The sequence below is a fragment of the Pseudophryne corroboree genome, chromosome 7 (assembly GCF_028390025.1).
Source record: "Pseudophryne corroboree isolate aPseCor3 chromosome 7, aPseCor3.hap2, whole genome shotgun sequence".
In the NCBI taxonomy this organism is placed as follows: Eukaryota; Metazoa; Chordata; class Amphibia; order Anura; family Myobatrachidae; genus Pseudophryne; species Pseudophryne corroboree.
In genome coordinates, this window is record NC_086450.1 from 154,357,442 (window position 1) to 154,385,169 (window position 27,728).

At 38.6% G+C, this 27,728-nt stretch overlaps 1 protein-coding gene and 2 pseudogenes across 1 annotated transcript in view; 1 reads left to right on the forward strand and 2 right to left on the reverse strand.

Annotated features, from left to right (window-relative positions):
- Nucleotides 1–27,728, reverse strand: part of LRP1B (LDL receptor related protein 1B) — a 1,835,733-nt gene that overhangs the window by 637,574 nt on the left and 1,170,431 nt on the right. Inside the window, exon 33 of the mRNA XM_063932605.1 lies at nt 5,346–5,486. Within this exon, the coding sequence (XP_063788675.1) occupies nt 5,346–5,486 (141 nt within the window). The remainder of the gene's footprint in view (nt 1–5,345; nt 5,487–27,728) is intronic.
- LOC134946323 (5S ribosomal RNA) lies at nt 20,394–20,512 on the reverse strand (annotated as a pseudogene).
- Nucleotides 21,901–22,019, forward strand: LOC134946060 (5S ribosomal RNA; annotated as a pseudogene).

Below are 27,728 nucleotides of genomic sequence, written 5' to 3' on the forward strand. Positions count from 1 at the left end.
TATGGAATTTGGATACCTTCACAAATTTGTTCAATTACTTGAGGTTGAGAATGGGCCAGGAAGACCCATTTAGTTTTGGAACTAGGAACAACGTTGAATAGTACCCACTGCCTCTCTGAGCAAGAGGCAACAGCACCTCTGTGTCTAGGAGGGATTGTACCACCAAATGGAGAGTTTTTGCTTTTACCGTATCTGAAGGGATGTTTGTTGAGCAAAACTGGCGAGGGGGTCTTGTATTGAAAGAGATGGCATATCCGTGAGGGACAACTTCCTGTACCCAGGCGTCTGAAGTGGTCTGTAAACATACCTGAGCAAACCGCAGAAGTCAGCCTTCCACCCTGGGGTCCCCCAGTAGGAGGTCTGCCCCGTCATGCAGCAGGCTTGTCTGTTTTGGAAGCAGGCTGACGGGCAGCCCAGGAATGTTTAGGTTTGGGCTTAGTGGATTTGTAAGTGCGAGCCTGTTTCGGGTATGCCTGACCCTTTGCTTTACTTGGAGGTCGAAAGGAGTGAAAGGAAGTACTTTTAGCCTTCGGAGCCGAAGGATTAGTACTAGGCAGAGAGGCAGTCTTAGCGGATGCTAAGTCAGCAACAATCTTGTAGAGATCCTCCCTAAAAAGGATGTTTCTCTCCAAGGTCTTTTTAGAGTCCAGATCTACAGCCCAGGACCGCAACCTGAATAGACGCTTTGGCCGCCAGGACACCAGCATCAAATGCCGCCTCCTGAATATAATGAGAGGATGTAATAATATACACTGTCTAGCATTATCAGGCAAATCAGACGGTAGTTCCGCTTCAACTTCCTGAACCCAGGCTTCAATAGCTTTTGCAGCCCAAGAAGCCGCAATAGTGGGCCTATGCACAGCTCCTGCAAGAGTGTACATAGACTGCAAGCAACCCTCCACACGCTTATCCGTCGGTTCCTTCAGAGAGATGACAGTAGTGACAGGCAGAGCAGATGACACCACCAGACGTGCGACCTGTGAGTCCACCGGCGGCGGTGTTTCCGAAGTTTTACTTACTCTGCAGCGAGGGGGGATAACAAGCTAGCATCTTCTAAAACAGAGAGAATTTCTTTCCTGGATATTCCAGGATTCCTGACGTATGTCAACCAAATGGTCAGAATGGGGTAAAACTAATTTAGTAGCCTTCTGATGCTTAAATTTATCAGGTTTTTGGAGGCATCTGCAGGCTCTACTTCATCATCAATTTGAAGGATCAGTCTGATAGCCTCCAAGAGGTCAGGAACATCCAACCATCAGAAGCATCTGCATCAGTGTCTGAGGGGTCAGTATATATGCCATCTTCATCGGATGAAGTATCCAAAACACGTGTGGATTGTGAGGAAGTAATTGCCAGCTTAGAGGACCCCTTGGTCTTAGGCGGGCAAAGTTAGGTTTTTGTTTTGCCAAAGACTGATTTAATTCCTGTAACTGAGAGGACAGATTATCTGCCCATGGCGGATTAACTGCAGGGACAATATGTGACTGTAATGGCACAGGAGGTCCCACAGGGGGTGCAAGTCTAGTTACTAGCGTAGTCAGTAAATTAGAAAAGGAAGCCCAAGATGGGTCTTGGTGTGGGTCTTGGTGTGCCCCCGGTGCTGCAGACTGACAGAGGGGTATAGAACCCCCAGTACCTGGACCCTCAGCTGCAATGTTTACCTCTGAGCAATCCATGGTGTCAGCACTGCACGGTGCAGGATCAGCTATGGATCTACCACCCAGTTTAGCAGACATTATTTGTAAGCGTAACCTTAGGGTGTAATACTACAATAAAAGCAGACAAAATACCTGACAAAAAAACCCTGTATAGTGTGACTGCAAAGCAGAGCACAAACAGAGAATCTAAGAGGTATATGGTGACTGAAACACACAGAGAAAAATACCAAAGTAGTATATCATGTGAGACACTATATCAATTGAGAACCCTGATGCACTTACAGAATATAGGGATAGCAATATGTGTGAGATACACGGAATATAGACCACACAGCAGCTATTGACACACACAGTCACATGTACAATGCAGAAATTATTACAAACAATAAAACTGCACTGGACTAGCAAGACTAAGTAACTGGACTATGTATGCATATACAGATATAACAATGCACAGTAAAGACTGGATGTATATCACAGGGTACTTGTACTAAATAACCCTGAAGTTATACACTTTTTCTTAACTTACACTGTTTAAATGACATGTAGAATACTTAAGTGTCCTGTAAATGCACAGCGCTGATGATGCAGGCGGCTTTACAGAGGAGACATTGCCCAGCTGTCCCAGAATCAGCTCAGCTTGTGTGTAATGTTGCCCAAACGCTGACAGCGAGTGAGGAAGAGAGAGATATGCAGCCCCAGGGCAGGAACTTTTGCAGTAAATGGCGCCTGGGGCTGGGGGAGGGGCTACAGGTCAGAGCCTTATCCCCTTGCAGGACTTCACCACCGTATACTGCGGGGCCTATGTGAAATGGATTTGAATAAATCTGACCATTGCGCCTTGCCCTGGTGGTCTAGTGGGGTCCCTGTACGGCCACAGTGTCCACGCCAGCGCGTGCGGTTCGTCTCCTAGAGACCGCGCCTGATCGCGATTTCAGTGGGTCCCGCCTGGGGGACCCTCTTACCTCCTCCCTGTAGATGCGGCCATGCGATCCAGGAGGCCAGCGGCAAGTGTGTGCCTGAAGAGACCGGAGCCCTCCCTGTAAGTACCCGGGAACCAGGGTGCGGGAGTATACAGCGCCGCTGGGGGAGGTGAGGGAGCCGCAGCATGATATGTCAGACTGACATATAGCACTTCTAAGTGCCTGTGCTGCGGCCCTTGAAGTCTTCTTTCTTCAAAAAGCTCTTTTCCGGGCTGCTTAGGACAGCCCTCCCTGTTAGTTGCCTGCACTGCAGGCACCAACTTACAAACTGAGCTCCAGTGCCTGGAGGCGGGGACATAGAGTGGCAGCGCTATGCAACCTGGGAACAGTCAAAGCTTTTAGCCTGTCGGTGCCTCGGCTCAAGATCCAACTCTACTCCCCGATGTAATTCCCTGTGGAATCACTGTATACCCCGCTGCAGAAATGTATCTATTCTATGTAGGCCATGCAGTTTATGCAGCATTACTATTGCTAAACCAAAAGCAAATGGAAAGCAGTTAAAATACCGCTAGTCGGGATCCTGGCAGTCACAATGCCAATGCGGAATCCCAACTAGCAGTGAAATGCTGCCGTTGGAATACCGGCGCCACAGCAAGCAAATATATTTAAACTGTGGATGCATCTGCAACTATTAAATCAGTGTTTAAACTGGAATAGATTATGCAAACTGCAATGTGTATGTGATCTGAGGTGCTTTCACACTGATAATGGTCTTTAGGACATTGAAGTAAAGAAATTGACACTCTGCCAAGCAGGTTTTTCAGGGCTGTCTCATTCATTGATCTATTGTGTTGTTTTGCAATGCTTAGAACTGGAAGCTCTAAATAATAGAAGAATCCAGAGTGGTTAATCAACTTGTAACGATTCACTGTTTATAGGCAATTATTAAAGAACCAACAGCATTATTTCGAAAGTTTAAGGGTGTCAGTTCAACTATGCTGAATTACGTATTTTATCTGAATGATGGAGTAGAAATAAGGGGAGTGAGAAGTCATGCTGGTGCACTCAGGATCATAGATCCCTATGAAAAAAAATTACTTCCTATACTTTAGGGCAAACATGTTGGAAAAAAAGGAAACCCTTTTCTTCCAGACAAACATCATCCTGTTATAAATGTGAATGTCTGTGGGCACTACTTTTATTCATGATTTCTGCTACACACAGTACCACACTATACGGCGTTAGATAAATAAGTCCCAGATTTATCAAGCCTTGGAGAGTGATAAATTGCACAGTGATAAAGTACCAACCAATCAGCTCCTAACATGTTACAGGCTGTGGCCCACATTTATCAAGCCTTGGAGAGTGATAAATTGCACGGTAATATAGTACCAACCAACCAGCTCCTAACTGCCATGTTACAGGCTGTGGGGCAGATGTATTAAGCCTGTAGAAGTGATAAAACAGTGATAAGTGCAAGATGATAACGCACCAGCCAATCAGCTCCAATATGTAAATTGACAGGAGCTGACTGACTGGTGCGTTATCTCCTTGCACTTATCACTGCTTTATCACTTCTCCAGGCTTAATAAATCTGCCCCACAGTGTGTGTGAAAAATGAGAGTTAGGAGCTGATTGGTTGATACTTAATCACCATGCAATTTATCACTCTCCAAAGCTTGATATATCTGGGCCAAAGTTCTTTGTTACTAATCAATCGCCTCTATTTTACACTAATACTAGCGGTATAATGTAAATTAAATGACCATTAAAAAAGCTGCAGTAAGCCTTCTGTTATTTTTTAAAAACAATGGTATAAATGTAAATAATTTTACTAGCCATTAAAGTGTGATAACTGATTTTATAACTGCACACATATATGGTTTGATAATGAAACAAGGGGCAGATGACCGCCACTGGAATTCGGTTGCCCTATGGGATATTTTACAACTCTGGGCCTGGTCTTTAATAATCTACATATCCTGTAAATCCTTCACCATTAATAAAGTTTTAAAGTTTATCAATAAGCAGGGTTTAAAAATCTACATGTAAGAGTAACAGAAGGTTGATAGCAGTTAAACCCCAAGGATTATGAATTAGTATGAGCCATTTTCATGTCAATGTTATGTTGATTTAAAGTTTAGGTCAGAGGTTCCCAAACCCAGTCCTCAGAGCATACTAACAGTCCAGGTTTTAAGGATAGCCATACTTGAGAATAGGTGATTTAATTAGTACCTCCATTATTTTGATATAACCATCTGTGCTTAAACATGGGTATCACTAAAACCTGGACTGTTAGTGTGCCTTGATGACCCCATGACCTAAACTTTAAATCCCAAACTTGATGCCATGAGGACCAAGGTTGGGAGTCCTTTTTTTAGGTATTTATGATTGGTGATTGACAGTAGGCCTCATACCCACTAGCTTTAATAATATGTTTCATTACTGTTTTTAATGCTAATAAAAGTTAAATTGTCACTAGTGTATATCCATTTCAGCAGTTACTAACGTTTCAATGTTACGGTAACCTTCTATTTCTGTTTTGAAATTTTTAATGAATATTTTGTTCTAGCTTTGAAAAATATTTGCCTTAACATTAGTTTTCACTCATGTTTTTACTAGTGTTACTAAAACGCAATGCAAAGGAACCCATGACATAGAGATTTATGCTAATTAGATTGTACGCAGGGATACCAAGTAAACTTTATTATTATTTCTCAATCATCTTACCACAGGACTATATAAAAATTTTTAGAAAAATTACCTTGCTGGGTCTCCTTATCATACAACTTCATATGTACGACTCCTGACGTCTTGTTCCTCACAATTGATAGGTTTGATCCATCTTTCTTATTACACGTTCCAATCTGGCCAAGATTTTGGTCAGCCCACCACAGTCTGTTATCTGCAACATATGTGAGAAACTTTGCATTAATGTTCAACTGTAATATCATCAATCGCTAGCTTGCTCTAATAAACATCAGAATATATACTATATATATACACACACTATATATATATATATATATATATATAGAGAGAGAGAGAGATTCAAATAAATATTATTTCCACATGTACAGCAGCCTGTATTATAACATTTTGCTCACATTGTTAGTCAGTGCATCCCAGTTTGTTAGACATAAGTTATAGAAAAAGTGCCTGATTCTGAGTCGCAGCGGAGCGTCAATGTTGCACTGTGCACGCTTCCAGAGAGTCAGAGGGAGTTGTGATTGAGGGGAGGAGATGCACGGTCTCATAAATGTGTTGAAAATGTAGTGGTCATTCCTGATGACTGACAGGGAGATGGCACTTACAGGATGGTCCATAGTATGAGCATGTCATGGGAGTGACATAAACATGTCCCTGATAGTGGTTGTGTACATAAACTCTCAGCCACTAATGCAGGTGGCCATAATTGGATGGAGACACTGCACATGCAATAGGGCTGGTGCAAGTTTCAATGGTGCGACCAATCAGTATTTCAGCATCTATGGATGCTGACAGTAGATGTCTCAGTCCTTGCAAATTCTGATGTACAGATGTACACAAGGGAAGGACTTTGTAGAGGCATCTGCATAAAGCTGCAGATGGGAGACCGCCAAAACATGCAGGCATGGATGCAGCTTTGTCAAACTCAGAATAAGCCCCAAAATAATGAGCTAATTAGTGACTACAGAATTAATTAAGAGTTAGCAGTTTAGAAGTGACAACACATTATGGTCCATGCTACACCTCTAGTTACAGAGTAGCAGCAGAAATCCATGGCAGATGTTGGCACAAAATGTTGTCTTCAATAAACAGTTAACAACTATTAACTCCCTAACGATACATGGAAATGTAAAATATATACTCTTATTAATACGGTGCACCTTTAATTATATTTACATCTTTATTACGCAAGATATGAGGTTGGAGGAAATTACGTCTCAGCAGAAGCCAGTTTAATGCATTATATCACTCATCTTTACCCTCAGAACACTTAATACCACCACTCGTGATCAGACTCCTCTGGATTTGATGCACAGAATGGAAGTGCTTAAAATAAATATTTAATGAAAATGACTGATGCTTATTTGAATACCACTAATGATATGTAATAAATAAACTTCAAATGAATATTCAGTTGCTCAGTGGTGATCGTTTGCATAGTTACTGGTAATTTGCAGGAAAGCGGTGATGATAACACCAAAACTAATGTAGTGAATATCGTGATGAACGAAAATGATATTTACAAGCAATTAAAAGTTATTCCCATAAAGAGTAATTGTAATGTAGAAATAACGAACCGCTAAAAGTGATATAAAAAACTACTAATGTTCACAGATATAAATATGGCTGGTGTGTCCCTATTTACATAGCAGTAAAGAGCTGGAAAGTCTCTCCTCAGCTTCATGACATATACCAATATCACCATGAGAAGCAGAGATACAAAATGAACACCCTACACCCATTGTAGATATGACTGTGTCTTTATATCATTCTCCTAATTCTTGACCCAGAAGACTAGGTTTACTAAAATAGCTTTTTATGATAACCAGCGTATAAAATTAATTTGCATTTTTGGAATCTCCGCTATTTTAAGCAAGTACTGGGAGTACGTTTCTCCATCCATTCCACTATTTAGGTCCATCGTGTCCTTCTTAGAAATACCTTTTCCCATTCATTCGGATTTATAGGAAAAAGTCATCCTTTTTCCTATAAATCCGAATGAATGGGAAAAGGTATTTCTAAGAAGGACAGGAAAAGCTGCAATGTTGCTTTTTCAGTTCTGGGAAGGTGTATGGACAAAGGCAGGATAAGAATCCCTGATTTTTGTATTTCTTATGAAAGTAATTGTCTCAAGAAATAGTTGGAATGGATTTCTAAACATAGATGGTGTAGTGCTAGCATTACAGCCTCACATGACTGAGTTCTTGGGTTTGATTCCCACTACAGCCCAAACTGTGTGGAGTTTGAATATTCTCTCCATGCGTGCGTGGGTTTTCTCTAGGAAAGCACACTCCAAAACCATACTGGTAAGGTAATTGGCTCCTGACAAATATTAACCCTAATGTGTATATGTGTGTACTAGAGAAAAGGACTGTTGTGAATGGCCAAATATTATGTACAGTATATTAAATGCTGCAGAATATGTATGCGCTATATAATTAACTGCCACTGAGGTTTTTCCCACTCATGTGCTGAGCCTGTTTTGCCACTCTTTGCACTGGTCACATTCTAAAATCAATACCAGTCATTTTTCATATATAGTACATACAAAATAATATCTTGTATTTTCAGTAGACCTTGTAGACCTCAGAAAAAACTGTTAGTCTTTTTGATCCCACTGCATTTAATCTACCCGGAATGGCAATTTTTTTATTAATTGAATTTGCAAGAGAGAAAGCACATTTGTTATTTTATGTATAAACACCACAAAAATACTTTGTGGTTGTTGATTAACGTTAATCCACCTTTCCCAAATAGAAAAAAAAAAAAAAAACAGATTGTAAAAACACATAGGTATTCAGAATAAAATCTGCACTTTTTTGATTGCTAGTTTTCACCATCTTCAAATAATACAATGTGGAATTATATGGTAGTCCAACAAGGTATACTATTTAAAAACTTAGAAAATGTACCACAATAAACGTTGGGATAAAAAAAAGCATTTTTTGACCCAAGATATGGGAAATTTGAGCATTATGTACACTGTCTACAGTACATTTGTGTAGCGAGGGTGCAATTGTTTGTTGATCATCTGAGCAAGCACCCCACATGCTTGCTCCAGTATGGGGTAGATAGGTAACATGTAGTGTACTTATGCTTTCCATAGTGCAGGGTGATATTGGGGTCTATTTAATAAGCCTTGGACTGAGATAAAGTGGACAGAGATAAAGTATCAGCCAATCAGCTCCTAGCTGTCATTTTTCCTATCTGTGACATGACAGAAGCTGATTGTATGGTACTTTATCTCCATTCATTTTGTATCTGTCTGAAGCTTAGTACATAGACCCCATTGTCTGGTAATCACAGGTGATCACCAGACAATCACTATTAATGTAATTAATGAAATTGAGGATGCAGGAGATCTTTCTCCATCTTTGGACTTCCTTCATTTTCTGCAATATAGAACTGATCACCAGACAATAACTTCTATAGAGGCTCCTAGTTTAAAAACGGGGATCTCTCTATTTCAAATGACTGTGCCTCCAGCTTTGTATGTGTAGCAAGATGGTGGAAATAGGGGACTTTTTGTCATCTTTCTATGACCTCCTCCATGCTACTTACCCCACCCTTGATAAGAAGGTCAGACGGTTGTAAAATTCCTTAAGCAGATTTCATAACTACTGATAGAAGTGTATAATGGAATAATTTATCTTTTGGCACTGAGACTATACAGGTTGAGTATCCCATATCCAAATATTCCGAAATACGGAATATTACGAAATACGGACTTTTTTGAGTGAGACTGAGATAGTGAAACCTTTGTTTTTTGATGGCTCAGTGTACACAAACTTTGTTTAATACTCAAAGTTATTAAAGATATTGTATTAAATGAACTTCAGACTGTGTGTATAAGGTGTATATGAAACATAAATGAATTGTGTGAATGTACACACACTTTGTTTAATGCACAAAGTTATAAAAAATATTGGCTAAAATGACCTTCAGGCTGTGTGTATAAGGTGTATATGAAACATAAATGAATTCTGTGAATGTACACACACTTTGTTTAATGCACAAAGTTATAAAAAATATTGGCTAAAATGACCTTCAGGCTGTGTGTATAAGGTGTATATGAAACATAAATGCATTCTGTGCTTAGATTTAGGTCCCATCACCATAATATCTCATTATGGTATGCAATTATTCCAAAATACGGAAAAATCCAATATCCAAAATACCTCTGGTCCCAAGCATTTTGGATAAGGGAGACTCAACCTGTATTACCCTAACCCATTAGTAAGGTTTTTTTTTTTGGGGGGGGGAGGTCTGTAAATGCAGGAAGTAGGGATCCAAATCCCAATTGGATCTTAATATAGTTTTGACAAGGAAGCATTCTAATTAATAATAATCAATTGTAAATATTATTATTATTATTATTATTATTATTATTATTGTTTTAGTCATACTGCTTTTTAAAGAGTGGATATCCGCTTTAACATTTTTATTCACTTATTTTGGCAAATAGTAATTGTGTCATACTGGCAGAAGTATGTCAGAGCCCGCCGAAGAAAAGCTTATTAGTAAACAAAGTTTCTGTTACTGCGACTAGAGAAAAGTGTATGTATTTGGTTTTGTCCCATGAAATTGATTTTCTGACATTTCTAGAAAATATTTCTACATTGTCCATCTATTTCTGTTACAGTAAGTGTATTCTCTAGTTTCATTAGTTTGCAGGAAAGCTTTGCTAGTTGACACAGACAAATGTAAAGTGCTACCTTCGGAGACAGAGAATAAAGAGAGAGATGGCAGGTTAAATGAGATCACACTGACCAAGATGGATAAGCGATGGGATATTGAACTCATAATAGACCAATTATTCAGAAAGTTGGGCAAAATATCTATAGTAGTAAATGGCGATGGAATGAATAGCGAGTCAGAATGTACAGCAAAGGGAATACAAACCAAAATAAATAACATTATGTAACAATTGTAGAACAAGCACTACACAATGGTCTCTTAGCTCTCCGTTCTCACAGAAACCCAAATTGAATCCAGTGTTCAGATATTGGATAGGACAAGGATTAAATGAAGAAATATGACATTAATTTTCACTTGACAAGATGACAGGATAAATTAGCTATAAATAAATAAAATTATGTTTGATGAAATCTACAGAAATCGTTATGGCAACAGTACATTGCAAAGACAGTGCTGCAAATCCGTGAGTGATCTTCTCAAATACTCCCTGCATTAATATTTCTGTGTGTTTGGCAAAGATCATAAACATTTAAAAAGGGATAATAAAGACAGACAGTCCTGACAGTGCAGTATCAATACACTTTCAAGATTAAGGGGAATAAAAATATCAAGTGGCGTACAGCTTGATCATTAGTTGTGTACACTTTATTAAAAGACTATCCCTGGTAATGATTTCATACTGCCATAGCAAAACTGTTCTATTTTTATTTTTAAGTACATTACACTTGGGTGCAAGCACCTACTATATTTTTAAGTCCGAAAAGTCTCTGGGCCCAAAGTAGACTTAGTAGTAAAATAGACATAAATTAATTTAAAAACATACACACAAAAAGTGTACACTTCCCAACATATATAGATCCAAATACATAGTGAGAGCTGCATGGGCAGTATTAGCAGGGCAGTAGGGAGGGGTATGTGAGCAGTGCTGTCGTCCATGGTGCAGGGCAGTAGAAAGTGAAGCCAGGTCAGAGTTCTGTAGGGGGTGGCCTAATAATGGAGAGTTGCCACACCCCTGTACAAAAAGAAAACAGAAGAAAAAATAGTTGCAGTGCCTTGTGCCCCTTAAACAAAGACAAATACAGGGGTGTGGCGATCAATGCAATGGGCTCTTTTCTCCACCAGCACATCATGCAGGGAGATACATTCTGGACCCACCTCCGTTCGGTCTAAGGCCACGTTAACAATGGGTTGGATGGAGCTACAGGTGCCACACAAACTGGTAAAGAGCTCACTATGCATCAGTCCCTCTGTGGCTCCACTGTTGAACAGCACATGGGTGTGTTTCTTATTTTATGTGTTCAGCACTTCTATAGTGCACATCTTCCAAGAGGTAACTAGGTTTAAATTAATCTGATATATTTTAGCTAATCTTCCAAAGTAAATAAAATTTAAAGAGGAACTCCAACTTAGATTTTCTCCACTACACCTCCTGGAGGTGATCCTGTTATTGCTGACAACTCAGTGGTTACTATGCAGGAATACTGGTATAGCAAACAAGCAGAAATGCAACTCACCTGATGCATATCCCAGCATTCTGTTTTTGAGGCTGAATCGGATCTTAATGCAAACCTGATGGTTTACGTACAAAACTGATGTGTGGGGGTGTTAAGATGCACAAGACCTGTTCTTACTCGTAGTTTACCCTTAGCTGTGGCATGACTGACATGCTACAGTGTTTGGGAGGTGGCAACCAGGTCAGATTTACAAAATGAGGTGTGCCCCATTTTGCAAGAGTACCAGGCCCAGGCTCTGCATTGTCAGATGCAGACTTCCTGGACCCAGCTGACCAGATCCAACAGTCAGGTCATGATGGTAATTCAGTGCTGCATCTTTGGACACAGCACTCTGATCGCAGATGTATGCAGGAGGCATCTATTTCCTACAGACGCCTCCTGCTATATTTCAATTTCATTTGTACGTTTCTGCTCCTCCACTAATGATGCCATCTTGTTCTACAAACCTATGCACTTGCAGATATCTAGGCACATATTCATAAAGCAAGGTGCGTGACTTCAACAAAAAGGATTTTCAGCTCTTCTATTCTGCAAGGCATTACAGCATACACCCCACTGCTCAATATCATCAGCACTATGTAGAAGGAGTCCACACAAGGCTGGTCTACTCCTGAACTTTGTGTGGCTCCTACACAATTTAGGAATGTGGGCAAGTACAGTACAGTATGTATTACAGTAAAGCTACTTCACCTTTGCCATTGTTATAAAAGTTATAAACTATGTATTACCATTTCGCCAGTGTAACGTTAAAAAGAAAAATAATAAATATACAGTGAACCAACTTTATGTTAGTTGTATTTTCAAAATAACAACTGATACACTTTAAAAAAACTGTTTTGTAAAACAGGGCATACAGTTTGCACTACACAGCTTCTGTGTTAACAGTCAATAGATGTGTACAGTGGGACTAATTACTTGCTACTCAGTTGTTCTACTGGTTCTCAAGACTTCTCCAACCCATTATAGACGAGTTACAGCTCATAGTCACTGCTTATCATGGCAGGTTTTTGATCCGCTGCCTTATTCTAATTTACTTGGTGATATCACCCATATTTGACTATACAGTACTAATTTTTAGGTATTTCTTGACATTTATATATATAGCACCAGCATACTGCTTTGCATTTTACAATTGGAAACAGAACAGTAACACAAAGAGACTGGATATTAAAAGACAGATAAATAAGAGGGTGTATTTGATTATGATCAGAGTTATCAATTTAAAAACAAATGGATCGGTATTACACAATACACTTATCTAAACATTAACAAAAGTACAGAGATCTGGAAAATTGTGGTGTCAAATGTAAAGTACCTTTATATGATATTATGCACATATATCCAACATATTCTATTTCACAAACCACATACAGCATACATTACACCTCATTAAAATAATAGAAATGAAGGAAAATCACATGGCTAAGTATCTAGACAAGTTCCAAAATACAGAAGCAACCAGCCTTAGGATTACAGCAGATAGGACAATGTATTACAAAATCCATTTGTAAGGAACGCTCAATATTATATCAAAATGGGCACAATTAAAATTTGAATTATTCCAGTCGATATATCAATGTATCAATGTATGATACCAGTTAACTGTCTTTGCATGTCAAATGGTAGAAACTTAATTGACCTGCTGGTATTTCATTATAGCCACAGAACATCAGAGACAAGATCCTAATCAACCCTAACATCCTGTGCATACAGGAATCGGTAAATGTGCAGGGGTCACACCTGCAGTTTAACGGAGGCACCCTGTCCACTCAGGTGTTAAGCCCTTCCTGACCAGGTTGTAATGGATATTTCTAGAGGCCTCATTCTGTAGTTGTAAACCCTAACCCAGAGCTTCAAACAAACCATTAAAAGATAAAGCCATCTGTCCTGCTTGTATTTCTAAGCTGAGACTTAATTCACTCTGGCATAGAAAGGGTTAAAGGACTCCCAAGAGGAAGGGGGGGGGGGGTTTGAGCGACAGCATGTAGTTAAATTTGTGAAACTTGCTGCAATTTGTCATTATCTTGAGGTGGCATACAGTGAGAGATTGAATCCTATTATGTCACTCATCCAGCATTAAGACTCTTCAGGTGATCTGAGCAGCATTGGTCCTTTTTCTTCCCTTATTTTTATTTCTTGAGATTGTGATTACTGGTGTGGCTATTTAACTACTATATTCTTGTAACATTCTTTTTTCTGTAACAATAAGCTTTGAAGTTTTTTACTTAAATTAAATTCTCTTAATTTTAGATCGGTTGTCTGTGTTTTCACACCCAAAACCCAGAGAGGTTCATAATACCTAATTTTTAATTATTAATAATTCTGTGTGCAGATGAGAGCAGAAGCTCACCCTGGGCATGATCCCTGAAAGTCGCTTGGCCTGGCTGGTGCAGTGACTGGTACTTCTGCTGGTGGCAGTTACCACGTGGATTTACCTCACATGCTGAGGTAATCAGTAAGGTGTCATGTGCAGCATTCTAAGATTGGCGTATCTGGAGAATCACCACACTGGAATCGTGACACCATTGGTTATCAAAAAACATACTGATCTATCAGTGGTTATCTCCTCTGTGTGTGCATATACTCTCTCTCTCTCTCTCTCCATATATATATATATATATATATATGTATATACCCCTGAGAAAGTCCCATAAAAAGCATAAAGGGACAAAACACATTGGGTCACTTACTGCTACCTCCCCAATGATGCATGACATCAGAAAATAATATTTTACTTTACAAATTGTACAAGTCCATTTTATATATGTCTGTGTGAAATTGTGAATAAACCTGTTAAAAATGTTATCACACTATCAGAGTTTTTCCCCGGCTGGGAATTTGCTTTTAAGGTGACGTTGTGAATCACCCTGAGGATTTGAAAATAGAAAGCCACATATCTATCAATGAGTTATTTTCTGTGTTTGAAGGTTCTCTTACCCATATTGTCACATGGGTGATTTTTTTGTATGGCATAAATGATCTGTTTGAGTCACATAGCTTTATAGTGGCTCTAACTAACTTACACATATCACTTTTTTTCTATAGTTTCCATGTCAGCACCAGTCACTTTATGAAAAAGTGCACTTTCTTATATATCCCCCTTCTCTTTGCCCATGTGAAAACATTGTCTGATGAGTACGAGTGCATTGAGATGGAGGAGAGAGGAAAAGTTTCTGAAAAAACAATGCTATAAGCCTGTTATGCAATCATGATCAGTACGCACACAGTATATATGATCACTTATAAGGATTTATGACATAGAAACACATATCACTGTTGGGGCACTTATATATATATATATATATATATATATAAAATCTTGAAAATAGGCTGGCACCCCTTCTGGTGGCTGTATGTGCTCTGTTGCCCTCCATGGTACAATAAATACAGTGGAAAAGGATGCGGCGGCACTCCGAGGCTTTGTTCAGGCAGTATAAGTATATTAAAGATACATATTACAAAGCACCAATGTTTCAGGGCCTAATGTGCCCCTTTATCAAGGTGAGTAGACCTCTCGACAAAGGGGCACATTAGGCCGCTGCATCTTTTTCCACTGTATATATATATATATATATATATAATATATAGTTCTCAAGATAGCGAGTGCCCCTAAGTTATAGCACCAACAAAGCAAATTTTTTATAGGACAATTTATTTTCCTAGATACTGCACAAAAGAAGTATGGCCTGTTAGATTAGGTACAGTATATGGTAATGGTTAAATTGTTGTGTTGATAACATGCAATATTATATGTGTGATCATGCATATGAAATGGCAGACTTGCATATGCAATGGCAGACTAGATAAGCCAAGTCTCAGCACAGTGCTACACCATCTGATGAAACCAATGCTGGGTTTAACGGAGAAACGCGTTAAGGACCCGTTACGCTGCTGTCACAAGCTCCTGCACATTATCTATTCACCACCACAGCCAGATCCTTTTCACCAGCAGCTCCTACCACAGCCTTTCAGCCATCCGGCAGAGAGTTGCGCCCTCCCTCCCCTCATACATCTAACTGACACCGCCGCTCCCACATAAAAATCACAGACCCTGTGTGCTGATTGTTGGTCTCGCTGAGACCACACTGGAACCAGTGGTGAGCAAACTAATCTTTAGGCGGATGAGGAGGTGGTAGCATTGTGCATTCTCCATGGCCACAGTTCAGCTTAATAGCTACTATAAAAGCATTTGAATTATATTTACAATGAGACTTTCTTGAGATTTACTAACGTGTGCTGTGAGCACTCAGTGGACTACCACTTGAACTACAGTCTGTATGTGGACTGACTGTTGGTTTATCAGGTGATCCTATATAAAAAAAAAAAGTGCTATACCGTGCTTTAATATCAGCAGTGTATCTATTTGTTCTTATATATATGTTTTAAAAAAATATATTTTTAATATTCCATAATATTAATAAATTGTCTGAGACAAAATGATTTATCTTTTATAAGCGCTCTCTTGTGATATTTTATTGTCATAGTTTGTCAAGAGGTTCATATCTGCTGTCAAATTGTCTGTTTCTATAATGGAGCATGGCAATTTGTGTCCTTGGTTAAAGGCATGTTCTAAGGGAAGTCACAGAGCACATTTCCTGCTGCACTTTCCCAACTGCATTTTTTAGTTAAACATGCTTTCCTGTTGAAGAGAGAATGGATTTTTGTCTAGATTAGTAGATATCCCACAGACCACAGATCTTAGTTTGACAGCTGATAAAAAGCAGAAAACAGCATTTAAGGCAAGCTGATAAACTGCTAAAAAAATGCTTCATAGTTACATAGTTACATAGTCAATGAGGTTGAAAAGAGGCAAAATGCCCATCGTGTTCAACCTATATTCTGCATTAATCTGTTTATTTTATAATGTGCATGCTGAAGTAATGGTTTAGTACCGATTTACAGCAATGATTCCTACCACTCCCAGATAATATTAATGTCAATATGCTAAATGCTAAAGTCCTTGATACATTTTCCTGTTAGAAATTTGTCCAATTCGTTTTTAAATGCATTTATAGAGTCTACCATTACTACTTCCTCCGGCAGTGAGTTCCAAATCTTTATTCCCCTTACAGAGAAGAACCCTTTCCTACGTTGCATACGGAATTTTCTTTCTTCTAGCCTCAGTGAGTGCCCACGCGTCCTATACAGAGTTCTTTTAATAAACAAATCAGTTGCTAGCTCCGTGTAATGCCCCTTTACATATTTGAAGATATTAATAATGTCTCCTCTTAGTCTCCTCTTTTCTACTGAATACATATTTAATTTAGTAAGCCTCTCCTCGTATTCCAGTGTCTCTAAACCTTTAATCAATTTAGTAGCTCGTCTTTGAACTCTTTCCAGTTCCGCGATGTCCTTTTTGTAACATGGGGCCCAAAACTGAACGCAATATTCCAGGTGTGGGCGTACCAATGATTTGTACAACGGCAGGATTACATCCTCATCCTTGGTCTCAATGCCCAGTTTAATGCACGCAAGCACTTTACTTGCCTTTTTTGCTGCAGTTTGGCATTGTGTACTGTCACTAAGCCTATTATCTATGAGCACCCCCAAATCTTTTTCCACCATAGTTACCCCTAGATTTTCTCCATCTAGAGTGTAGGATGCAAGTGTGTTTTTTGTCCCAAAATGCATAACTTTGCATTTTTCTATGTTGAACCTCATTTTCCATTTAGACGCCCGGAATTCCAGTTTAAGTAAGTCATTCTGTAGAGACTCCACATCGGTTTCTGAGTTAATTACCTTACACAGTTTTGTGTCATCTGCAAAGATTGACACTGTGCTTTCCAGGCCTATTCCTAGATAATTGATAAATATAATGAACGTCAGTGGGCCAAGAACAGACCCTTGTGGTATTCCACTGACTACTGGTGCCCAGCTGGAAAACATCCCATTTACCACTACTCATTGTTCCCTGTTGTCCAACCAATTACCTATCCAAGTACAAATAGTATTTCCTAGGTTAAGTTCCCTTAATTTGTGGACAAGTCTCCTATGTGGCACTGTATCGAAGGCTTTTGCAAAATCTAAGTAAACCACGTCCATTGCTTTTCCATGGTCAAGATTCTTGCTCACTTCCTCATAGAAGCTAATTAAGTTGGTTTGACATGATCTGTTCCTTACAAACCCATGTTGACTTTTAGTAATAAACTTAGTTGCATGTAGGTGCTCCTCTATGCTATCCCTCAAAATGCCTTCTAATATTTTACCCACTATAGAGGTTAAACTAACTGGTCTATAGTTTCCAGGATTATGTTTAGTTCCCTTTTTAAATAAAGGCACTACCTCAGCTATGCGCCAATCCTTTGGTACCATGCCTGATCTAATCGAACTATTGAAAATCAGGTATAGGGGTTTAGCTAGCTGTGTCCTAAGCTCCATAATAACCCTCGGATGCAAACCGTCTGGGCCTGGTGATTTATTAATCTTTATTTTGCTTATTCTCTCCAGGACTACTTCCTCACTTAAACAAGTATCTAGCCAAGAGTCATTACATTCACTGTCGTTAAGCAATACTGTCACCTGTGCATCCTCCCTGGTGAACACTGACAAAAAAAAATTATTCAATATTTCAGCTTTTAATTTGTCATCGTTTGTCAAGGATCCCAATTCATCCTCTAATGGGCCCAAGTTCTCCTTCTTCAACCTTTTACTGTTTATATATTTATAAAACTTTTTAGGATTGGTTTTACTTTCAATAGCGATTTGCTTTTCGTTAGCAATTTTAGCTGCTCTTATTACTTTTTTGATCTTTTACTGCATTCCTTGTAAAACCGGAATGACTCCTCCCCTCCATTAGATTTAAATGTTTTAAAAGCACGCCTCTTATTAGCCATTGCTTCTTTCACCTCCTTATTAAGCCACATTGGTTTGTGCTTAATACTCCTGCGTTTACTGCTCATTGGAATGAATTTGTGAATATTGCTTTCAAGCAATCCTTTTAAAGTATCCCACATTTCCGAAGTGTCCTTGCCATGAAACAACTCATCCCAGTCAATGCCGTTTAGTGCCCGTCTCAGCATATTAAAGTTAGCTTTTCTAAAGTTTAATGTTTTGGTTGCTCCCTTATAGCTATTTTTCTTGAAACTGATGTCAAAAGTGATCATATAATGATCACTGTTTCCCAAGGTCTCCCCAACTTTAATGTTTGATATAATGTCCACAATATTGGTAATAACTAGGTCCAGAATAGTTTTACCTCTAGTTGGGTCCTCGACTAATTGAGTCAGGAATTGATCCTTCAATGTATTTAAAAACCTGTTGCTCCTAGTTTTTAAACATGAATCGTTCCTTCAATTTATATCAGGATAGTTAAAGTCTCCTAACACTAAGATGTCCCCCATTCCTGCTGCTTTTTCTATTTGCTGTAGGAGTTGTTCCTCCTCATGTATGCTGATATCCGGTTGCTTGTAACACGTGCCAATGACTAGTTTCTTTGCCTCAGTGCCCTCACTTGTGATCTCAACCCATAGCGACTCCACGTTATCCCCAATCCCCTTGCAGATAGTATCTATTATGCATGTTTTAAGAGATGGTTTAACGAAGAGACATATCCCTCCTCCTCTTTTGGTAGCCCTATCCCTCCTAAAAAGAGAATAACCCTCCAAAAACGCAACCCAGTCGTGGGAGTTGTCCCACCATGTTTCCGTAATACCTATAATATCGTATTGGAATTTTGATGCAAGACATTCCAATTCTCCCATTTTACCCAATAGGCTTCTTGCATTCGCAAGCATACATTTTAGCATAGTGTTTCCCTTGACGGTTTGTTTTAATGGTATCTTATCTGTATTTACAAGTGTCTTTCTGGAATTACTCTTACCTATTGTTAATCTCCTCCCCCAATTACCACCCCCATCATATTTAATGCCTCCTTCCTCACTACTAGCACTATTTGACGTAAAAAGTCTTTCTATGTCCTGCCCCCTGATGTTAGTATCTCCCCTTATGCTTTGGACATCTTTTTCTATATTCTGCATTGTTGTGGAATACTCATCCGTAGGTAATAATTTTGGAATATCTCAGACAATACCAGTGTCAGTAAATCCGGTGTCAATACCCATGCAGATACCCTTCATTGATGTCTCCTGGGCTGATGTCCCTATTTTGTGCGCATGTGGTACATGCATATATACCCATCCATAAGCAGAGTTGTACACTACTCTGTGTCCAGACAAAAAATATGTGGACTTGTTTCATAGACATCATCATCATGTCACAAAAAGGGGGAGAGAAAAGAAGACTCTCGTGGGTGCACTCTTAATGTATGAGAAATTGATGATAAGAGATAATGGTGAATAATGAAAAAAGTATAAAATTAGTCAGATTTTATTAACATCACAATAAAATATATAAGTAGTTTGGTGTATTCAAAATGACAATGGTAACAATACATGACATAAATTGTCTATCATAACCTGTCTGGGATAGATTTTGGTTCAATTAGGATTCAAATATCAAGAATACAAATGATTCACGGATTTAACTCCACCATAAACCTGTATACAACTTTAGATTAGTCGATTGGGGTTCGCCTCTATGTCTACACACTGAATTGTGCATACATTGTTATCAAAACAAGGTAGCATCACCTGCCACGGATACACAATCAAGTGAGGAAAAGAGAAAAAAATAGGAGAAGGAAAAGAAAATGGAGAAAAAGTGGAAGAAGAAAATAGAAAGAGAATGGGAATGCAAATGAACCTGTATAAGACTATAAATTAGTAGATTGGTGTTCGCCTTAGTGTCTACACACTGGTTATGCGTATGTAATTTACAAATTAAGGTAACATTGTCTGCCACAGGGGCTGAAAAAGGGGTGATAGAGTAAAAAGGAGAAGAGAAAGGTGAATCTGCTGTCAATGTTAGGCACTGAGTGTGGGGATCATGAAGAAACTCTACTATACTGGGTCTTCCTCAGGAGTCTCACACCTGAGTACTGACTCAGCCCAGCACTAATTAACTTCCAAGATCGGATGGATTCGGGAGTTTCCAGTGTGGTATGGTCGTAGAGGTTGGAATGTATGATCTATTGATTGCTCGGGGATCACTGATGAGAGTTCACGAACTCACGGATAGTGAGATAACAGTGAAATAGATAAGTGGATCTGCTGCCAGCGTTAGACAGGGACAAATGGCTCTGAATCGTTAGTGAGAGTCCAGAAAAAAGCATGAAAAATGGAGGGGAGGGAGGGAGAGAAAAAGGAGAAATGAATAGGACAGTTCATAAATATGATGGTTGTCCTCAAAGGACAGATTGATTGTAGTGAGAAATAATGAAAAGGAAGAAGGTGAGGTAATAGTATTATGGTTCTTCCCTGCAGTTTAGACTTTCGCAAAAAGGATACAGTGTGACACAAAAGTATCAATGCATATAAGAGGAAGAAACAACATTGTTGCTAAAAGAATGATCCATCATTGGAGACTGAAATGTGGTCAGAAATCAAGGTAGCTTATAGAATTGATAGCTAGTAATGATCACATTGGTGAGTACAGTGATTATCACAAAATCATGGGGTAACTGCTGATCACTCATACAAATTTGTGATCGATTAATACCAATAACATTTACCACAGGAGTAAGAGTATAATTATAGGTTATTACATGCTGCTGTCCCATTTGTAGTAATTAGTCTCTGGGAGGTAGATGATAATGGGAAGATATTACCTGTGGTCAATAGTGGTGCACGCTGTAGATCCCAGTCATATAGCGGAGTCACTGAGAAGTACCAGGCAGCAGGTGAAAGTGCGAGGCTCGGCGAGATGAGGCAGGCAGGTCCGTGATCCCAGACGGCTGGATGCTCAGGATGTCCAGCCATCTTGGATCACAGACCTACCATGATTTTGTGATTTTTGTGATAATCACTGTACTCATGTGTGATTATTACTAGCTATCCATTCTATAAGTTACATTTTTTACTTTCCACTTTTTGTTATCAGTAATTGACTGTGATATTTGTGATTTATGACCACATTTCAGTCTCCAATGATGGATCATTCTTATAGCAACAATGTTGTTTCTTCCTCTTATATGCATTGATACATTTGTGTCACACTGTATCCTTTTTGCAAAAGTCTAAACTGCAGGGAAGAACCACAATACTATTACCTCACCTTCTTCCTTTTCGTTATTTCTCACTACAATCAATTTGTCCTTTGAGGACAACCATCATATTTAGGAACTGTCCTATTCATTTCTCCTTTTTCTATCCCTCCCTCCCTCCCCTCTCTTCTCCATTTTTCACACTTTTTTCTGGACTCTCACAAGTGATTCAGAGCCATTTGTCCCTGTCTAACGCTGGCAGCAGATCCACTTATCTATTTCACTGTTATCTCACTATCCATGAGTTCGTGAACTCTCATCAGTGATCCCCGAGCAATCAATATATCATACATTCCAACCTCTACCACCATACCACACTGGAAACACCCGAATCCATCCGATCTTGGAAGCTAATCAGTGCTGGGCTGAGTCAGTACTCAGGTGGGAGACTCCTGAGGAAGACACAGTATAGTAGAGTTTCTTCATGATCCCCACACTCAGTGACTAACACTGACAGCAGATTCAGCTTTCTCTTCTCCTTTTAACTCTATCACCCCTTTTTCAGCCCCTGTGGCAGACAATGTTACCTTAATTTGTAAATTACATACGCATAACCAGTTTGTAGACACTGAGGCGAAAACCAATCTACTAATTTATAGTCGTATACAGGTTCATTTGCATTCCTATTCTCTTTCTCTTTTCTTCTTCCACTTTTTCTCCATTTTCTTTTCCTTCTCCTTCTCTTTTTTTCTCTTTTCCTCACTTGATTGTGTATCCGTGGCAGGTGATACTACCTTGTTTTGATAACAAATGTATGCACAATTCAGTGTGTAGACATAGAGGTGAACCCCAATCAACTAATCGAAAGTTGTATACAGGTTTATTGTGGAGTTAAATCCGTGAATCATTTGTATTCTTGATATTTGAATCCTAATTGAACCAAAATCTATCCCAGACAGGTTATGATAGACAATTTATGTCATGTATTGTTACCATTGTCATGGATACACCAAACTACTTATATATTTTATTGTGATGTTAATAAAATTTGACTAATTTTATACTTTTTTCATTATTCACCATTATCTCTTATCATCAATTTCTCATAAATTAAGAGTGCACCCACAAAAGAGTCTTCTTTTCTCTCCTCCTTTTTGTGACATTGTTCGTTACTGACTCAGGGTGCACCACCAATAAGCAAAATCTACTTTATAGAAAATTTGATTTTCTTTAATGATATTATCTTATTTTGGTCTTCATAAACTCATTAATATATTATCAGATTATCTCATTAAACCAGTGTAGTATATTCCCATTTTGAAATCATCATCATCATCATCATCATCCGTGCACCCTTACAAAGCCCTATAATAGGTGCAATAGATGTTTTTGAAAATAGGTGGAATTACACACAAGCACAACTCTGCATGGCCCGCCTTTCTGAACATTGGCTACATAAGAGCACTCCATTGAAGCCCAGTTGCACCCATTCAGTCACATGGCTAGATCAGGGTCATTGCTAGTGGTGGGCGAGCCGTTGCATAGGGCACTCCCCCCTTTGCAACTACTGATAACCAGGGTGAATTAACTAACTTAGACACAACCAGCACTGGGTTCTTCCAGGTGGCTCAGATGTGGCCTGGGCAAAGATAGTCTCATCTTTCAAATGATGTGCCCCCTTTGATGTGATCATCTATGAGCACCACAGAATATTCAATACCCTGAAGAAATCATTCAGAAGTCCAGGGATGGTGATTATGTTCCCCATTCTGGCTTCCATAAACTCAGTGGTATCCTCTTTACAATTATGTTGTCCATTTGTGGTTATTTAATGGTGATCACCAAACAATATCACTATGTACTATAGAAACACAAGTATAGCCAGGAGATGTGGAGACATACTCCAAATACCCCATCTTCTACATCCTGGCATCTACATGTTTCAAACAATATGCTCTTTTAATAGTTATTGTCTGCTGATAAAATACCTACACAGCGGTGCCAAAAGATGACGAGCAAGAACTAACAAACCAGGGCCACCTCTGTGCATAGTATTTGACATTGTTTTTCAGTTTTTGGAGTGGGCATGGCCATGGTTTCCAGACATGGCCATGCCCACCTCAGCACCTGGATCCTGTGGATGTTTCAACAGCCCTGACTACAGAAAGCTCAAAGAAGCTAGCATTAAGATGGGGAATTCTTCTAATGCCAAATCTCACATATATTGGCATGAATAAAGACTATGGTGCCCTTATATGATTTGATACGTTGTCTACTTTTCAAAATGTATTCCCATACATGCTATATTTCATTGAAATAAAAATGCATCATCATATCCAAGTACTAACCCTTTTAACCAGGACACTCATGAATTTCACAGGTACTCTAGCTACTGGAAACATGTTAAACTGCACAATATTGATAATATATTATCAGAGAGCGCATATAGCTGTATATATCAAATGTATTACATATAAAATAAAATAAACACATGTACATATAAAAAATAAACAATCAATTAAAAATTCCCCCTACTACAGCGGATTGAATTTGACCGGACACTTTTGCTATATCCAGATTTAAAGTTCTTAATATGACCTTATTCTCAGTTTAAAGTCCCGAACAATATGCAGTCCTATTTAAGAACAGTTGATGATGCCTGCCGTTTTTATCCAGCTGTGAGCATTTTCACATGCTCTTAGAGCTCTCCTTATGTATCTGATAGACAGCTGGCTTTCCACTCCCGTTAATTGGTGCCGCAAAACGGCCAAGTACTTTGGATGCTTAAGCTTTAGTATCAGTATTAAAGGACTTATACGTCCACTCTCACTGTGCTAATAGGGCCACATTGCAAGATTGTCCACTTTACTCACGGCCAGGAGCGTGCCTGTTTGTTATCCGTGGACGGCCCCCGTTGTCGGTCTCAGCCACAGTCGAGAGAAGGCACCTTTATTTGTTGCGGGGTGCACCGGAGGATCTCTCAAGATGGTCAGCTTCCAAACGGACAGTAATTTCGAAGGATGATAGTCAACTGGATACCGCTGGTAGTAGGAAGGACGTCAATACAGAATAAGCCCCAGTCCTTACGCGTTTCTCCACAATTATCGGTGTGCGGTTTCGTCAGAGGATAACACGGGGCTGTCCTACATGCTCTTTAAATATCAGGGGACCAATCACATTGTAAACTACCTGCATTGTCACACCTGAATAATCATTTATTCAATCTCACATGTGCAAGGTAAATTTCAATCACATAACGACCCATATGATACCATAATCTTGCAATATAAATACATAAGGTGGATTTATTATATAGCAATGTAAATATAAACCATAAAATGCTTTTTAAACAATAAAATGCTTTTTAAATTTCTAATTATCGGAAGACAGAGGTGATGGCACTCACTCACTAATTACAGACAGAAACAACAAGTCTACAAAAAATCCATATCTCTTACATAGCCTCCAAAAAAACGGCAGGCATCATCAACTGTTCTTAAATAGGACTGCATATTGTTCGGGACTTTAAACTGAGAATAAGGTCATATTAAGAACTTTAAATCTGGATATAGCAAAAGTGTCCGGTCAAATTCAATCCGCTGTAGTAGGGGAAATTTTTAATTGATTGTTTATTTTTTATATGTACATGTGTTTATTTTATTTTATATGTAATAAATTTGATATATACAGCTATATGCGCTCTCTGATAATATATTATCAATCTTGTGCTGTTTTGTTGGTGGACAGGTCAGTACTGTCCAGTTGAGAGCTGCTTTTTTCAACACATACGACCAAATTGTATTAGTTAGGTGGTTGTGACGCGCTGGAATTATTTGTTTCTTCTTTAACATGTTAAACTGCAGGTGTGCGTGTGTATATATATATATATATATATATATATATATATATATACAGACCAGTTCAGTGCGGCACTCACAGGCTTGAAATAAAGACTCCAAATAAAGGCAGTGGTTCCAATGTTTCAATGTTATTACATTTTTGTCAAGGATTATGCTGCTTATTTAGGAGTGCTGAGCCCAACGTGACACACTATATTTAATGCCGAATCATCTGAAAAATACAAGGTATACTTTGTGTGTGTACTATACAGATACATTGCTGATATTGATGTTATATGGTAACCAGCACAAGTACTGCCAATGTGGGCTTAACAGATGGGAGATAAAAGCATCAGCATCAAAAAGTATAAATATGTTTTATATATGCACTATGTAATAAATGCTCACATAGTTCACAATTAAAAATAAACATTAAGGTTAATCTTAAGAAATTTTAACTGGTAAGAAATATAAACATTAAAAATAAACTTAGATATATGAATCATTCAATCTGTTTTCTGTTTTCATATAAATTGAAGTCACTATTTTAACTTCTTTCAATTACAAAAGGGCAAATGTACCATAGTAATTAAGTGCAAATATAAAACTGATCACATAACAAGAAGCAATTAACCAACACATTCTTCACTTTGTTTTGTATTTTTTTTATTTTGTTGATCATCACAGCTGTTGCGTCTCTTATGTGAGTAAGGTTATACGTTCCATAGCTAAAAGAAACAAACGACACTTGATCTAGAGTCAGCAGTCTGCAGATAGGTCCTTGTTGTCTCAAAATGAGCTTGTTTAATGCACAAGGAAGCAGTACAATATTAGCAAACTGTAATAATTCTCAGGGAAAAGTATCTTTACTGTATAAAGGTATATGAGTCATAAAGGAGTTTTTTTGGCAGTATAAAGCAAAGGCATCACTAGTCTGAGATGATCTTTGATGTATTTTGTCTTCTATAGCCATTCAATATTTTATCATAAAACACTGAAAATGATCCATGTGACATGTAATGTCACATGTAATGACCGTGCTGTAAGCAGGGCTGTAGAGATCCACTCAGGGCCCTGGTACTGTAATGGGGGTGTGGCCTAAAAGGGGGAAGGTACATGCCCTCTAAAATAATTCCACTCAAAAATAGGGGCCATCCTTCAATTCCCAAGAAGACAGATCCCCCCTACTCAGCTGTCTCTCAATGTGCGGCGTCATCGTCCTGAAGATGTCACTGGGAAGGTGGCACCGGCCGTGTTGGAGGTACACACTTCCTGGATGAAGTTAAGTATACTATAAGGGGGTGGCAGTGGACCGTATAGCAAGCCCGGGCCCCGGTAATTAATACCCACGCCCCCACACACACTCTCAGGGCCAGTGGCTGTAAGGAGCACTAAGAACATAACAAAGAGCCATAGCAGGACAACTTCCACACCCTGTGCCAGATCCCACTGACCCTCTAGCCCCAGAACCTGTGCCTTCTTGACATCAGAGCAGATGGGAGCAACCAGCAATCTACCTTTATTAACGTCATATTGTCTCGATTTTAAATATTGAAAATAATTTATTAAATGTACAATTTTTGCCCCTAAACCTTTTTTATTATTATATTAAGCTATAAAGTTTATGTTATCACCATACCAAAATAATTACTTTTTTTTTTTGCTTTGTTTTTATAAAAATGTGTACAATTTTGTTTCTGTTTTAGACATAGTGATATATTTACTAAGATGTACTGGTACTTGTAAAGGGCAAGAATATGAAAAACAAAACCAGGGGTGTTTGCCACTTGGTAAAGATGTCTCATAATCTTAATAATTTTACACTACATGTAGGTCTCCTAGACTTAAAATTAGATAAAACAGAATCACAAAAATAGCCTTAATACAGTATCTTTGTGCTGCCCTGCAATGCGGGCACCTATTTGTTGCTACAGTACATAGCTGCCATGGTAACTGCATCGAACTGTGTAATAATTAATAAGGATGATCACAAAGCTGGAATCCCTTACTATCAACTTATATATGATAAAACTCAATAGAGTGGTTATAATAGATTGACAGATATACAGACAGCAAAATATTAAATAGATATGAAATAAATATGACAAAGATAAATTTATAGTAGATAGATGTGAGATCTATGGGATAATTCATTATATCCGAGACAGATTTATAGTTAGTTAGTTAGATAGATAGATAGATAGATAGATAGATAGATAGATAGATAGATAGGTAGGTAGATGGCTTACATGTTTGTTTAATACATAATTGCACTGTAATATCTTGTCAGGGTTATTTGTCACATTACATTTGATCTATCTATTACAATGCATCATAGAAAGTTGAAT